Source organism: Bactrocera dorsalis, chromosome 5, assembly GCF_023373825.1.
Source record: "Bactrocera dorsalis isolate Fly_Bdor chromosome 5, ASM2337382v1, whole genome shotgun sequence".
NCBI classification, from domain to species: domain Eukaryota; kingdom Metazoa; phylum Arthropoda; class Insecta; order Diptera; family Tephritidae; genus Bactrocera; species Bactrocera dorsalis.
Genome location: NC_064307.1, coordinates 22,651,080 through 22,666,701, shown reverse-complemented (window position 1 = coordinate 22,666,701; position 15,622 = coordinate 22,651,080). Strand labels below are relative to the sequence as shown.

General features: G+C 35.8%; 1 protein-coding gene across 1 annotated transcript in view; it reads right to left on the bottom strand.

The window, feature by feature from the left end:
- LOC105230097 (uncharacterized) overlaps positions 1 to 15,622 on the bottom strand; it is an 81,125-nt gene that overhangs the window by 32,225 nt on the left and 33,278 nt on the right. The window contains exon 3 of the mRNA XM_011210693.4: positions 1,539 to 1,963. Coding sequence (XP_011208995.1) covers positions 1,539 to 1,758 — 220 coding nt within the window. The 5' untranslated portion in view covers positions 1,759 to 1,963. The remainder of the gene's footprint in view (positions 1 to 1,538; positions 1,964 to 15,622) is intronic.

Below are 15,622 nucleotides of genomic sequence, written 5' to 3'. Positions count from 1 at the left end.
AAACTACTCTAGGTATCTTCATGAAATTTTTCGCAGGTCTTTGAGATACAATTCTTAAAGGCTTGGATGAAAAATTTTTTTTTCGATAATAACTATTTGAAAAACAAATGTGTTTCAAAATAATCAAGAGAGCCTCAGAAAAACATTCCTAACCAGCTTGACTTCTTAGAATGGTCGAGGCATTTTCTCCGCTCTCGTAGCGACGAGAGAAATGTGGGCAAGAAGTCGGCAGAGAAAATGTGCAGTGAGCTTCTTCACGGATGGGTTGAAGCTAGGAATGGAGATTAGTGGGAAGTTGCCTGTAAGGAGCTCTCCGTCCAGCTCAAGCAAGAAGTGGCTGCGATTAAGGTAGTAGTAAACATATGCTTCGAAGTGCAGCCTCTTTTAGAAAGGTGAGAAACCACTCCAACGGTAGAGCAACAATAACAGCGCTGAGCTCGCTAACTGTGCGCTTAAAGTTAGTCAAGAGTGTCTGTTCCCACCACAAATAGCATCAAGCTACTTCATTATCAGACTCCTGGGGGTTACTCAGTCAAAGTGAAATCGCTAGTTACTGTAAAGGCAACGAGCTAGCAAGAGCGGCAGGTAAAATGGCTGTCTGACGAGGGTCCTAGGACATTAGGTACCACCAGAACTAATAGTCCTTCACTCTATTGTCTCTTCTCTAAACTACACCTCACTTTTGATGAAGTTCATCAGCACATGCAGTTTTATTTCTGCAACCTTTGAAACATCGTCCAGAAACTCTTGGCCGATAGTGCCGATTGTTTTTCTGTACAGAACCTTGCAGTCGTATAGAAGATGTTTTACTGTCTCCTCTTCTACCCACCTGACAGTTCCTAGAATTGTGTCCACAGGCATGTAAATACTTTTTTTCGGAGTCTAATTGTAGATTGGTGCCTGTTCTGGCACGAATGCCAGATCCACTAAGAGATCAATATATTATTTCAATAACTTTGATAAAACCCTGAGTACCTTCTTTGCGATTAGTGCAAAACTCAAAAGGACTATTTGACCTCAGCAAAGTTCATTCTGTCGCAATCCTAGGATTTCTTACTGGGCATAGTTCAAAAGGCAGTAACGGTAAGAATATTGTCAGAACCTGTCACAGTTGCATGGATGAAGTTGAGATGCTTTCACCGCCTTTATTTAACCTTTGCAGTACTGAGATTGGTACAAACTTAGTTTCGGTGAACCAGGAGGTATAGCCGAAACTAACAATAGCCGCCTTAAGAAATTTGGTTGAGCCTCAAAGTGGTGCGTGGATTTATGAGTGTCTTATGATGAAATGTATAGAAATTTTAGCTACCACAATTAATCAACGTTCCCAGCTGTCCAAGTTAGATCACTGCTAGTATCGATCTCTTAAGCTAAACTAACCTTACCTTTACATTTTCTATATAATTTTTTGCTAATTATAAAGAATATTGTTATTGCTATTGATACAGTTAACTTAAGATAATGAATCCCCTTTAGATTCCCTTAATTAAAACATGAAAAATGTGATTAAATTTAGTGCTTCTTTGCTGTCAACTCACCATCGCTCTTTGTGCCGCGTTCGTTGCGTATCAAAATCTCATGATCGTCTTCCTCCCAAATTTCGCCCGGTGTAGCCGTGGTCGGCTGTGTCTGTTCGGAGACGGGCAACGCCAATGGCGTCTCCTGCACCTCTGTCGTGGCGCACACAGTGGCTGGTATTAGCGCCAGTGCTGCCACACAAACGCCAATCGACAGCGCAATTAAATGGCAACTTCGCATTGTGTGCTCAATAAAGTGCTCGCGTTCTCGGGCGTGTGTGCTTTGCTGGGTGTATGGGTGCACGGTGCTGCGTGATGATGAAGTGCGTGTGGGCAGAGGACTGGCAGTCGAGATGTGTGCGTGCCTTATTTGCTGTGCTTGTTGTTGTTATTGTGGCTGCTGCTGCTGCTACCTTTGCTCTATATTAACAGTTATAATGCTTTACCTGCAAGTAGAGAAGAGACAAAGGCATATTAAAATGATGGCTTTTGTGTGCAACAGTAAGGGGTCAGAATTCTAAGGAAGCTTGAACTGTCTGTGGTCGCCCGAGGCGCTTTCTGCGCTGCGCCGGCATGAGTGCAAAGGTAGAGAGATGAATATGGAGAGATGGCGGTACAAAGTAATGTTGCTGCTGTCAACTAAATTTACATTCGCATGTCTGTGTCGTCTCATTTCATGCTCTGACGCTCAAGCTATCTGCGTGTCGGTCGCTATCTTTGCCCGGTGGCGCCGTCAAACAGATGATACGTTGTTGGCCTGATTGATGTGCGCTTCGTGGTTGCTGTCATACAGCTGTCAGTTGGCTGACAGGGCTCAGCTGTCATTAATATTTTTTTGTTGTTATTGACAGCAGCGAGTGAGAGGAATTTAGTGTTGGTGAGAATAGTGAAGTTCACTTTAGAAGTGATTAATTTTTAAATTTTAATAAATGTTGCGCTTAAAATGGAGAAATATTTGACGATCTCAGAGCAATGCGTTGTAGATGGAACTAATTAAGAAGCTAGTGGTTGACAAAGATTCGAAAATTTAAGACAAAATAATTAGTACAACGGCCTTAATTGAAGAGGAAGATACTATCCCAATCTAATAGGAGTAGGGGTCGTAGGATACTCTAGGGATTTTGACATCTCTCTCTCTCTCTGTCCGTCTACCATATTTAGTAAGCTACTGGGTATATAGAAAGCCTGCGAAGCTATATTCAATAACTATGTGACAATACTGAAAGCAATCATATACACAGTCAGTCGTCTCGACACTATAAGAGGCTGCTATCCCCCTGTTATGAAGCCTTGTCGTAGACGAACTAATCGTTTTGCTAAGTAAAAATGAGATCCGCTGTCAAAGATATGCGGATTACGACATTATTAAAGCTAGAGAAAAATTTGAAGACAATTTCAGCAATATCGTACAAAGGGGATTTGAGCCTCGAATACCATCATCGTCCCGTTTACAAGACACAAGTCCCGGCTTGGCCTCAGGAACCTATCCCTTGGTGCCAGAGAGATAAAGATGACTTATGTGGTCAAATACCTTGGTCTTACGCTGGATTCAACTGTCCTGTGGGAGGAGCATGATGACTTGTAAATCCTGGAGCTGCAAGCCACGGATCGTCAGGTGGTTGAAAATCATCACATATGGAGCGGTGGATTGAGCCGAGTGAGTAGTAAATTTGCTAATAGCTTTTATATAATACAAGGTTTTCATATTTAAACCGTTTCAAGGATTTAATAGTTACCGAGAATTTCAATTTTTGAACCACAGTCCAACTTCACTATTAACATTAAGTGAGGTTTAAATAAATTCAAAAGCGTGAGCGCCTACAAATTAAATATTGGTCAATACTTTTTCCTCGAAGCAACGCAGGAAAATACATTTATGCAGCCATATACATATGTACATACATATGTATATATTGTCATACGTACACATATTTTCATTTAATTTAAATAGCTTTTCACCGCGGGAAAACCCATATTTCACATACATATGTATTCGTGTAAAGCATGAAAGCCTATTGGTTTGAGTGCTCATTTGCATTTTAAATGAATGCGGTTTCTCATATTAATTTATGCATATTTGTGGTTTCGAATTTAATTATTTGCTGCATTGCACACGCCCTGTGCAAATAAGTGCATGTCGAATACATGAAACCACGAAAAAAAAACGGTGTTGGCGAGGTGACCCAAAAGGAAAAGTTTGGTGGTAGAGTAAATTTGGATAATTTTTGGAGGTTATACTCATGGATTAGGATTTTTTGACATGTTAAAATTTTATAAATCAAACAAGCAGATGATATAATTTATTTTTATAATTCGAATAACAATGCTTTCATAATACATATACATACAAGAGATGAGATAATATTGACATATCGTCACCGAAAATGCAAAATAACGTAACATTACTTTTCACAAGTTTATTTAGTTTACAGATGAAGCAAAAACCATATAATAGAAACCACTTATATTGAACCAAAATTTGAGTTTTGGTTATAAAATGGTTATATATTGGTTATGTATTGGTTAGGTATTGGTTATATATTGGTTATAGATGATATATTTGATGTAGTGAATCGGAAGCAATACAACACTAAATTTTGACTTTTTTGATGATACGTTCTTTCGCATTTTAGGTGACGAAATGCTCTTTTGTTGAATGACAAGAGAGCAGAGAATTAGATTTGAGAGAGAACAGAGCTTGAGATTGAGCAGAGTAATGGCGAATCGAAAACCTCTGGCTGGAAATTTTCTTTATGGAAAAATGTATTTAATTATTTTCAGGATTTCATCCGCTTATGAATTTCAAAAACCCTTTTTTTTAACATACAAGTATATCGATGTTGGTGGAATTGAGAACATTCTCCGAAAATTGTTGAATCTATCTATCTATGAATCTATCTGCTAGAGATACGAAGATATGAGTTGATACGAACTTTGAAGCTTGGTGCAATCGGCGGCCAATATTTTAAACGAGTTTCTCTCGATACGCTGTTTTCAGAGTCGGTGAGAGAAATTTCTCTGAAACGGTTAGGCTGATCGAGTTGAAAATTTCGCACGAATTTTTAGATATATTTTTTATATCCAAAAAGTAAAAATAAGATTTTTGATAATTATTTCGATTTCAATAAAGGTGTGTTGATATATGAAAATTTTTGCATAAAAAGCGACTTTTTATAGGAAGTTGTCATTTTGTCAAAAATTAAAATTTCGTCCGGTTCTTCGATCTTTCCATTTATGGTGTAATATTTTTTTGCGATCCTTCGAACATTCCATTTATAGTAAATATAATATTTTTTATTTTTTTCGGGCTTGTAGATTATTATTATTCGGGAAAATTTTAAACAGAAAAATTTTCCCAAGCTTTAGAGACCTTTTTTCAGCGGTACCCCTTGAGATTAGCTGCGGGGTTAAGGAAATCAAAATTTTTTTAGTTTGAATACCTGATTATTTTTACATTAAATTCTGTAAATTTAAATTATTATACCCAGTTTAAGGTACTCGTATATTAAGTTTGCCACGAGAGAAGAAAGCGTCGGAGACCCTATAAAATATGTATGTATATATAAAAGATCAGCATAATGAGTTGAGTCAATTTAGTTCATTTGTCCAAAAAACGACAGAACTGTACGTTTTTTCTTGTTGTTGGTTTTGTTTTTTTTTTTATTTAATTAAATGCCTCTTCAGAAAAAGTTAAAAAAAAACATGCTGTCGAGTCTTAAGTGCATGTTACCACAAGATCCCCCGCAACAATTTTATCTATAAGAAATTTCACAAAAAAAATTTAAAAAAAATTATAAAATTATATATGAATAAACATATATGTATGTATAATTCCTTAATCCGCTATTTCATTTATCCGATAAAAAAAAATGTATTAAAAAAAAGGAAAAAATTAAGAAAATAAAAATTTTTTATTTTTTTCCTTATTCCACTATTTCACATTTTTCCATTTTTCCCGTTAAAAATTTTATTAAAAAAAAAATAACAAAATTTGTTTAAATATAAAAAAATGCAATTTTTTTCCTACTAGGCCACTTGCCGCACACATCGCTTGGCGCTTAATTTTATGTTTGCTTAAGTGGCATATGAATAAATATTTGCCCATTAATTTTTCAGTCTGTGTCTGTTGTTGCTTTTGCGCGTAATTAGTGCGCATTTAAAAAATATACATATTTAATACATCTTTTTTGCTGCTCTTGATTTTACCGTTACCACACTCGACAAGTTCTGCTACGGTTTTGATCATTTCCGCTGCATTCAAGCACACATACACTTACACTTTAAACATTTTTTTTTTATTTTACAAAAAAAATAGTTTTTGCATTAATAATAATGTTTTGTTGTTGTTGTTCAATGAATATTCACATGTTCTGTTGTGGCTGCGCGTTTAATTTAATTTATTGTTCTCATTTTTTGTGCCGAAATTCTTCAATAGATAATAGCAGCTGTTTATTAATTCCTTAAATAAAAGTTGCAGTGAAATTATAATAAATTTTCTACAAAAAAGCGTCCATTTGATTGGAAAATTAAATATTTGCTCAAACAATTATTCATTTGCGCCATTGTGTGTGCTGGCTTGTGCTCTCAATTAAATTGAAGTGGCTGATTTGACAATTGAACGATTTTAAGGTTAACAAAACGCATTATTGCAACAAAAAATTGCAAAAAAAAATTAAAATAAAAAAAGAAAAAAAAATTATAATATGTAAGTTTCATGGAATTTCTCATTTTATATCTAGTTTAAAGTTATTCCTTTTCAAGTATAATTGACAGGTTCGTTTGATATTTTTTTATCTGTGAGTCTGTGAGTACATTAACATTGAACATGTAAATTATTATATATACATAGTAGTCTTTATCCAGTTTAAGGGGGTATTCTACTCTAAAATTTTGAAAAATTTTTTTTTATATATTTAAAGTCTAGACCCTTAAGAACATATCCTCTAAAGGAGTTTTAAAAATTAAAATTATTTTAAGAGCTACAGTTACTTTAGTGACGCAGTACCTAGCCCGGTAGGTAGGTAGACTCACTTTTTTAAACGTGTCTTTCTCGAAACTACTTTTTTCCATACGGTACCGGCATTATCTCAAGTTCTATACAACCGATTTACTTGAAATTTTGTGTGAACCTTCTTTATATAATCCTTTATCGTTTATCTTTATATAATCCTTAATCCTTTGTTTTTAAAATTGTAAAAAATGATTTTTATTTTCAGGCAGTCGCCATTTTTCAAAAAAAGTTTTTTCGTGTTCCCTGAAATAAGGACTAACGGGTTTTTTTTTAAGAGCTTGATAATTTAAAAAAAAAAAAAACGCATAAAATTTGCAAAATCTCATCGGTTCTTTATTTGAAACGTTAGATTGGTTCATGACATTTACTTTTTGAAGATAATTTCATTTAAATGTTGACCGCGGCTGCGTCTTAGGTGGTCCATTCGGAAAGTCCAATTTTGGGCAACTTTTTCGAGCATTTCGGCCGGAATAGCCCGAATTTCTTCGGAAATGTTGTCTTCCAAAGCTGGAATAGTTGCTGGCTTATTTCTGTAGACTTTAGACTTGACGTAGCCCCACAAAAAATAGTCTAAAGGCGTTAAATCGCATGATCTTGGTGGCCAACTTACGGGTCCATTTCTTGAGATGAATTGTTGTCCGAAGTTTTCCCTCAAAATGGCCATTGAATCGCGAGCTGTGTGGCATGTAGCGCCATCTTGTTGAAACCACATGTCAACCAAGTTCAGTTCTTCCATTTTTGGCAACAAAAAGTTTGTTAGCATCGAACGATAGCGATCGCCATTCACCGTAACGTTGCGTCCAACAGCATCTTTGAAAAAATACGGTCCAATGATTCCACCAGCGTACAAACCACACCAAACAGTGCATTTTTCGGGATGCATGGGCAGTTCTTGAACGGCTTCTGGTTGCTCTTCACCCCAAATGCGGCAATTTTGCTTATTTACGTAGCCATTCAACCAGAAATGAGCCTCATCGCTGAACAAAATTTGTCCGAAAAAAAAAAAAAACCGAACACTGATTTTGGTAATAAAATTCAATGATTTGCAAGCGTTGCTCGTTAGTAAGTCTTGATGAAATGTCAAAGCATACTGAGCATCTTTCTCTTTGACACCATGTCTGAAATCCCACGTGATCTGTCAAATACTAATGCATGAAAATCCTAACCTCAAAAAAATCACACGTTATAACAGCATCCTTATTGATTAAGAATTTCTTTTGATTTTTTCAGACCACCAGGAGAGTCAGGATCAATGTCACCAGGATGCGCCATTCTTTTTTACACCCCCGCCCCCTCTAATTATTTTAATTTTTAAAATTTTTTTCTGTATTTTTAAGATATCAATAAAAACACCATAAAAAATGGATAGTAAAAATATTTTTTTTTTAATAAAAATCTAAAAACTGCCCAAAATTTGATTTCTAGAGTAGAATACCCCCCTAATATCAAGGTGGAAAAATTTCAAATCGACCTTCTAATATTAATTCCAACAAAATTGAAAAAACACATTATGAATGGCACTGCTGGTGATCAAGTTCCTCTTTGAGCTTCAACCGTCACATGACTTTGCCATTATTCAAAAGGACTTTGCATCCACCTATCCAACAGTCAATGAAATATTATATTTCTTTAGTCAAAGCAAATACTTTTTCTGGAAGCAACAAATCCAGTTGAAATCCATTCAAGACTCTCTAGTAAAGCCTTCGCCGATTGTATTAAACAGAGGAATGTACACCATATCCCCTCTCAGCATCCGTCACTAACTAAATACATAGTATAGCTCATAGTTAGGTCTTCGATCTGCACACATAGATAATCAGAAATATGGTTTACCTAAACATAATGATTGTTTGAGCTTCGAAGAAGTACGAAGGCTGCTTTTCATATTTCGGTATTTGCAACACACAGGACAGGCAACTCACAACGTGATCGTAAAGTTGAGCTCTTTTGATTTCACATACACAGAACATTTTGGCATACAACAACTATTTGTAGTGTTTACAGTAACTTAAAATACTCATTTCGGACAAAAATTGATTATTTATTACAACTTTCGACGTGAATTATCTCAGCAATAGTGAAACGATAAACTGATTAAATTTTTTAACGACGAAGTTTCATCAAGGACCAGTGTTTGTTGTTATTGTAGTGGCAGAATTTTGCTGAGTTGACAGTCCTTGACCAGATAAAAGTTCTGGGTCCGTACCGATTACTTACACTCGACTATCATGGGAACGGAACAAGGACCAATATTTATCGATGGTACGGTGAATCCAATCGAGGTCGTAGATGACTCCAATGCGACTTTCCTGAAGGTCGTTCAAAGTCAGTGTTGTTTCGGAAACTATTGATGCTGTGTTGGCAAAATAATATTGCAAGATCGTCATGTGATCTATCATGAGATTGAGACGACTATAGGCATTAGAGGGTGACGTTAAAAAAAGGTGTTCACTTTGGAGCCCACACAATTTGTCAATCGCTCATAAAAAAGTTTTGTGTCGATTAGTCGAGAGAAATGTTAAATAAATGCGATAACGGTGCTTCAAAGCAGGTCTATAAGTACGAGACAGGTGATGAATTGTGGATTTACGCGTATGAGACCGAAAGTAAACAGCGGTTAACCGATAAAATATGCCGAAACCAACTTAAGCTGTTCGCGCAAGAAGCACTTCCAAGCAAATGGTTGCCTGTTTTTTTTTTAACAAAATATAACGCAGCTAGATCACTAAAGCGATGCAGAACAGTAAATTCAGAGTGGTATGCAACCATTTGTTTGTCAGTTGTCTTTCAAAAAATTTAGAAAACCAACGGCCTATGACTGATCACTCTTTACACGACAACGCGAGCTCTCAAACATCGACTGAATCAGCTGCATTTTTGAAGTCTTAAAACATATATTTGATGGATTTGATTCGGTGGACTACTCCGTACACTAAAAGGTCAATGTTTTTTGACACCTGAAAAAGCGATTATGCGCTCAAAAGGCATGTTTGGCAGATGTCTCAACCAGAATGGCAAAAGTGCTTCGGCAAGTGGTTCAAACGTACGCAGAAGGGTATAGATCTCATTGGAGAATATTTTGAAAAACCATAAAGCGATTTTCTATAATTAATATTTGTTAAAATGACTTATCATAATTTGAAGGTTCTGAGACCGAACTGCTTTCAAAAATAAAATGGGTTGAAGTCTCGAATATGTTGGCTCGAATAGTTCAAATTGTTCCCACAAATCATAATTAAGTCACGTTTGGAAAAAAAAAGCTGAATGCAAAGGAAACTCTGTATTGTGGCCACATGAGATTCCGTGAAAAATTTCACAGACCCTAATTCCTTCCGCGAATCGCCACTAAATCGCAAAAATTCATAAATTTTTGAAAATAATTTTTACTTGAGATTTAAAGAGTATCACTTACCGCAAAGTTAAGCGGAAACGATCGTGGTTGACCAGTGATCAACCAGCGCAAACTGTGGCCAAGTCAGGACTGATGGTCAGGTAGGGTTTTCTATATATTTAGTGATATCAACCGGGAACTATATGCTGCTGCTGCCCTACGGCCAATGGCCAGACAATTAATTTTGACTTGTAGTATCAACAAATCGACTGTCTAAAGAAACAATCAGCCAGCTTTTGCAAACAGGAGAAAAATTGTGTCCCATTTGGATAACGCCATGCCACAAAACCGTCAGTGCCTTGTCAGAGTATCCATGAACTTCGTTGGCATTCACACATAGGAAGTCAGATCCATAATCTTTATAGTACGGACCTGACACCAGCGACTACCACCTGCTCTAGACTATTACGACCTTTTTTCTTTAGAAAAATTGTATTTCATAGTCCATTTAGTTATGAATATGCTTGCCTATTAATTGAAATAACGGAACTGCTAACAGTTTCCCATTAATTTGCAACAAAATATCTTACGCTCTTTCCAAGTAAAGCCTTTGAATAAAATTTCAAGTTAAAAGCCTGCAATTCCAAGGAAAACAACTTTAAATATGAGCTGCAACATGACTACAAGAAAATATAAAAACAAACACAACAACAAACAACACTATCAAGTATGCAAATTCATGTTAGCAGACGTGTAAGAGTATAATGAGAGAGGAAAGTGACGTTAAGATAACGAGCGGAGCGCACTTGCCGGTGCAACGGCGTATGAATTGCAAGTGCCGCACGAATGTGGCAAGAGTACATAAACATATATATATTTATATATGTATGTATATATAAAGTATAAATACAAATACATAACGGTATTTGCCAACCATACAAGCACAAGCACATCGAAAGTTGGCGTGTGTTGTGCAACCACATATGAGTACTCGGGGCGCAGCTTGAGCATATCTGGCAACAAAAGTGTGCTGTAACACACGCATGCAAATTTAATACACAAATATGCATACACATGTATATAGTATATCCTGAGCAGGAGCAAAAATATGCAGCATTGTATAAATACACTTGGCAAACGGTGTGGCTTGCATGAATTTGTACAAGTATATGTACTCACATACACACGGCGAAGTGCATAAGTAGCGGATATAGATGGCGCTCACGTACCTTGCCGCACAGTCAAATGCAAATGAAACGAAGCGTGACGTTCTAGTGCATGATAAAGCCGTCGCGTCGCATTTGCCACTACAGTGTGCAGTGGATACTACTATATACAGGTATGTATGTATATTAGGGTCGTCTTCGGTATTTTCCAAGTGGAATTTTTTTTTTGGAAACGGACCTGAAGATTATAGTTTTGCAATGAAGCCTTGCAATGAAGCCCTTTATCGTTGATTAGAACCATGTCTAATCATTTTACTGGTTCCATATACTTATTTCACATTGAATTTTTTGATCTTTTGCAATAATTTTTTTTCTCCAAAACAGTAAAACTTACAAGATTGAAAATTTAATATTCGTATACACAAAATGTTGTTCTGCAAAAAAGGTCTTAATAATTTTTCTCATAAAGGCATTCCTTTAAAAGTTATACGCAGTTAAAGTTATGCTTCAAATGTACTGTACTGTACTCATATGGTACGCCATGCCGTATGAGTAACACAAAATGTAGTGAAAATCACTTGTATGAATGCCAGTATACTTGATGTATGATTTTAACAACGTATAACTTTTAAACGAATGGTTTTATGAAAAAATTTATTTAAATATTTTTTTAGAGCGGAAAATTTTGTATTAAAATATCATTTTTTTAAAGCTATAGATTGACTGGGTCAACGCTAAATAATAAAAAAATCGGATGCTATATTGAAAATAATGAACTAGTTTGCTTTTTAAGCTTGTTTTCTTCTTTATGTAGCTAAAAAAAATAAAAAAAAAAACAAGAACAAACGTTAACTTCGGCTGCACCGAAGCTAATATACCCTTCACAGGTGCATTTCTTTTAGTAACTATGTGTTCAGTTTATATGACAGCTATATGCTATAGTAAGCCGATCTAAACAATTTCTTCGGAGATTACATTGTTGCCTTAGGAAATAATCTGTACCTAATCTCGTGAAGATACCACGTCAAATGCGAAAGTTTTCCATACAAGAACTTGATTCCGACCATTCATTTTGTATGGCAGCTATATGCTATAGTAACCCCATCTGAACAATTTCTTCGGAAATTACATTGTTGTCTAGAAAACCTATATCTATACCTATCTATACCAATTTTGGTGAATATATCTTGTCAAATGTGAAATTTTTCCATACAAGAACTTAATTCCGATCGTTCAGTTTGTATGGCAGCTATATGTAATACTGGTCCGATATCGGCAGTTCCGACAAATAAGCAGCTTCTTGAAGAGAAAATGACGTTTGCAAAATTTCAAAACGATATCTTAAAAACTGAGGGACTAGTTCGTATATATACAGACAGACGGACATGGCTAAATCGACTCAGCTCAACATACTGATCATTCTTATGTATACTTTATAGGGTCTCCGACGCTTCAATCTGGGTGTTACAAACTTCAGGGTATAAAAAGAACTTGTAAAATAACGTACACCCTAATATCAACATATCTTTACATACATATATACACATAAAACATATACATATTCGCCTAACGCATATGCAACTTCACTAGCTGCTGTTGCCCATCAACGACATTTCCGGCTGCTGCTGCTCAAATTTTGTTGTAAGTTAACTTAAGTAACACAAACACATGTCAAGGCGGCTCTCTGTAGGATTTTCTACGACTCACTGATATACCCAAATAAATTTGCATAGAACATATTTTATTTAACTACAATGGAAATATACTTTATTGTGACAAGTTGCGTGGCGCAGCAGACTGCGTGGTGGCACTGATTTTACTAAAAGTATAGCGGTAGAAGCACTAGAAATGTAAAATGGCTGCTATTTAGTGCCAGGAGATACGAAAAATACAACAATCTGCTCACTTTATGCACCAACATACATATACATATATACATATGTGTACATACACATATTTACATTTGCATATGAAATTGTGCAATCATATCTCCGCTAATCATTTAATAAATCACTTTTTTAACATGCGAGCAGCTGCTGAATATAACGGTTTATCATTGCATATGTCATGATGGATTTGAAATTGTGGGCTTTACAGCTGACGGCAGCAGAAGTTATAGGATAATACTTGAGAAAGATAGTTAGTACTGGGCTCCAGCAGTTCCAATGATTTCGCACTTAAACGTTCTTTTCTGTTTCTGATCGCAGTAGAGCCCACTTAAACACCTTGAACCTGGTGCACAGCTCACAGATATTTGGGACTTTTTTCTTTCCACTCCAACAACACACAACAATAACCATCTTTCACAGGCTCGAAAGCCCAAGGAAACTTAAGTTTTACCCATAGAAACTTATAGAAACTTTCTATATGTAAAGCTATTCATTCTAATATGACTTCAATTGTTTTATAATCTAAGTTTTCTTAGAGAAAATCTCAAAATGCTGTTACCTCAACTATTTTGTCTATGTACAAGGATTTTAACCCATTACGAAAATTTTTCCTGCTTAAGGTTTTCTTCACACAAATTTTTAATCAAGCACTGGCTCAGGCTCTGTGTCTGGCTCTGTAAAATGTAAAGAAAATGTGAATAATGCTGATTTTAAGCATTAATGAGGGCACAGACAAGGTCTTAATTAGCTAGCCTATATTGTTAGGTTAGTTGCGGATAGCAATACGTACCTCCTGAACAGGATAAGTATAAAATAAGAACTCTTGGCGTTCTATAGACTGAAGCTGGTAATATAAAACGCTTTTAGTTTGTCTAAAATGCTACATATGGCCCCATATGTGGCCGAATTCTTAGCTTAGGAATCAATAAACTACTGAGAACTACTAATACTAGACTCAAACGACAGATATGACTATCTTTCCAAAGTAGCTTGTAGGGTAAACTCGAGATATTTCACTTGACAACTAGACATCTTCTGAAGTACCCTTGAGTCTGTGTCATATCGAAGTTGTTGGTTTGTGGTCGAAGGATTTTCTTTTCGATTACAACTATTTGAAAAAAAATGACGCGAAATTTTAATTTTTTTTTAATGTCTGGCTAAAATCCAATTTTCAGTTTGTTTGTGTTCCTTCGCCCAAGTTTTTGGTTAAGGTTTTAACTACAACGCATATTTTTCACTTTAGATGATTCTGTAAGGAGTTATTTTGCCAACGTGTTCGCAATTTTTTTTCGATTGGTCAACGGAAATGGCATCGCAACACATTAACTTGCGATATCACAGATATATCTATGCATGAAGAACATTTTTTTACAGTTTGTCAAGTTGTTAAAGGTTCTAACATTATAATAATTCAGGTAAGAATAAAAAAAAGCAAAATTCTCATAAATTATCAGTTGATAAAGGAAAGGGATCTCAAAAATTGACGCGTAACCTTACATATCTAAGCCGTTCTAATCATAAACAAAAAATAAAAAGAAAATTATTAATCTAGAATAATGTGCCAATGTCTGGAGCTATGGAAAAATTGTAAATAAATTTTTTCACAAATGACGACTGCCTGAAAAAAACAAATTTATCCTACTTTTGTTGACTGTTTTGAACTTCCAAAAAGAAAAAAATTTAAATATGTCTAGTTGCAGGCATACTCGTAGAGCAGTCTATAAGGAAAGCTCTCACACAATGTTGAGAAAAACGAGTTTGAGGTTTCAGTTCCGACTATCTGCAAAATACCTATATCTCCGAAAATAATTCGAATTAGGAATAATTCTCTTCAAAACATATTTCTGGATAGTTAATCTTTGAAAAAAAATTGTATTTCTAAACTAGAATCGACCCTTAAGAAGTCATTATTGCTTCACTTGAGATTTGAGCGTTAGATCAGAACTCAACGCCGTCCATTTTACTTTTTTTCCGAGAAATAAAGGGTGATTTTTTAAGAGCTTGATAACTTTTAAAAAAAAAAACGCATAAAATTTGCAAAATCTCATCGGTTCTTTATTTGAAACGTTAGATTGGTTCATGACATTTACTTTTTGAAGATAATTTCATTTAAATGTTGACCGCGGCTGCGTCTTAGGTGGTCCATTCGGAAAGTCCAATTTTGGGCAACTTTTTCGAGCATTTCGGCCGGAATAGCCCGAATTTCTTCGGAAATGTTGTCTTCCAAAGCTGGAATAGTTGCTGGCTTATTTCTGTAGACTTTAGACTTGACGTAGCCCCACTAAAAATAGTCTAAAGGCGTTAAATCGCATGATCTTGGTGGCCAACTTACGGGTCCATTTCTTGAGATGAATTGTTGTCCGAAGTTTTCCCTCAAAATGGCCATAGAATCGCGAGCTGTGTGGCATGTAGCGCCATCTTGTTGAAACCACATGTCAACCAAGTTCAGTTCTTCCATTTTTGGCAACAAAAAGTTTGTTAGCATCGAACGATAGCGATCGCCATTCACCGAAACGTTGCGTCCAACAGCATCTTTGAAAAAATACGGTCCAATGATTCCACCAGCGTACAAACCACACCAAACAGTGCATTTTTCGGGATGCATGGGCAGTTCTTGAACGGCTTCTGGTTGCTCTTCACCCCAAATGCGGCAATTTTGCTTATTTACGTAGCCATTCAACCAGAAATGAGCCTCATCGCTGAACAAA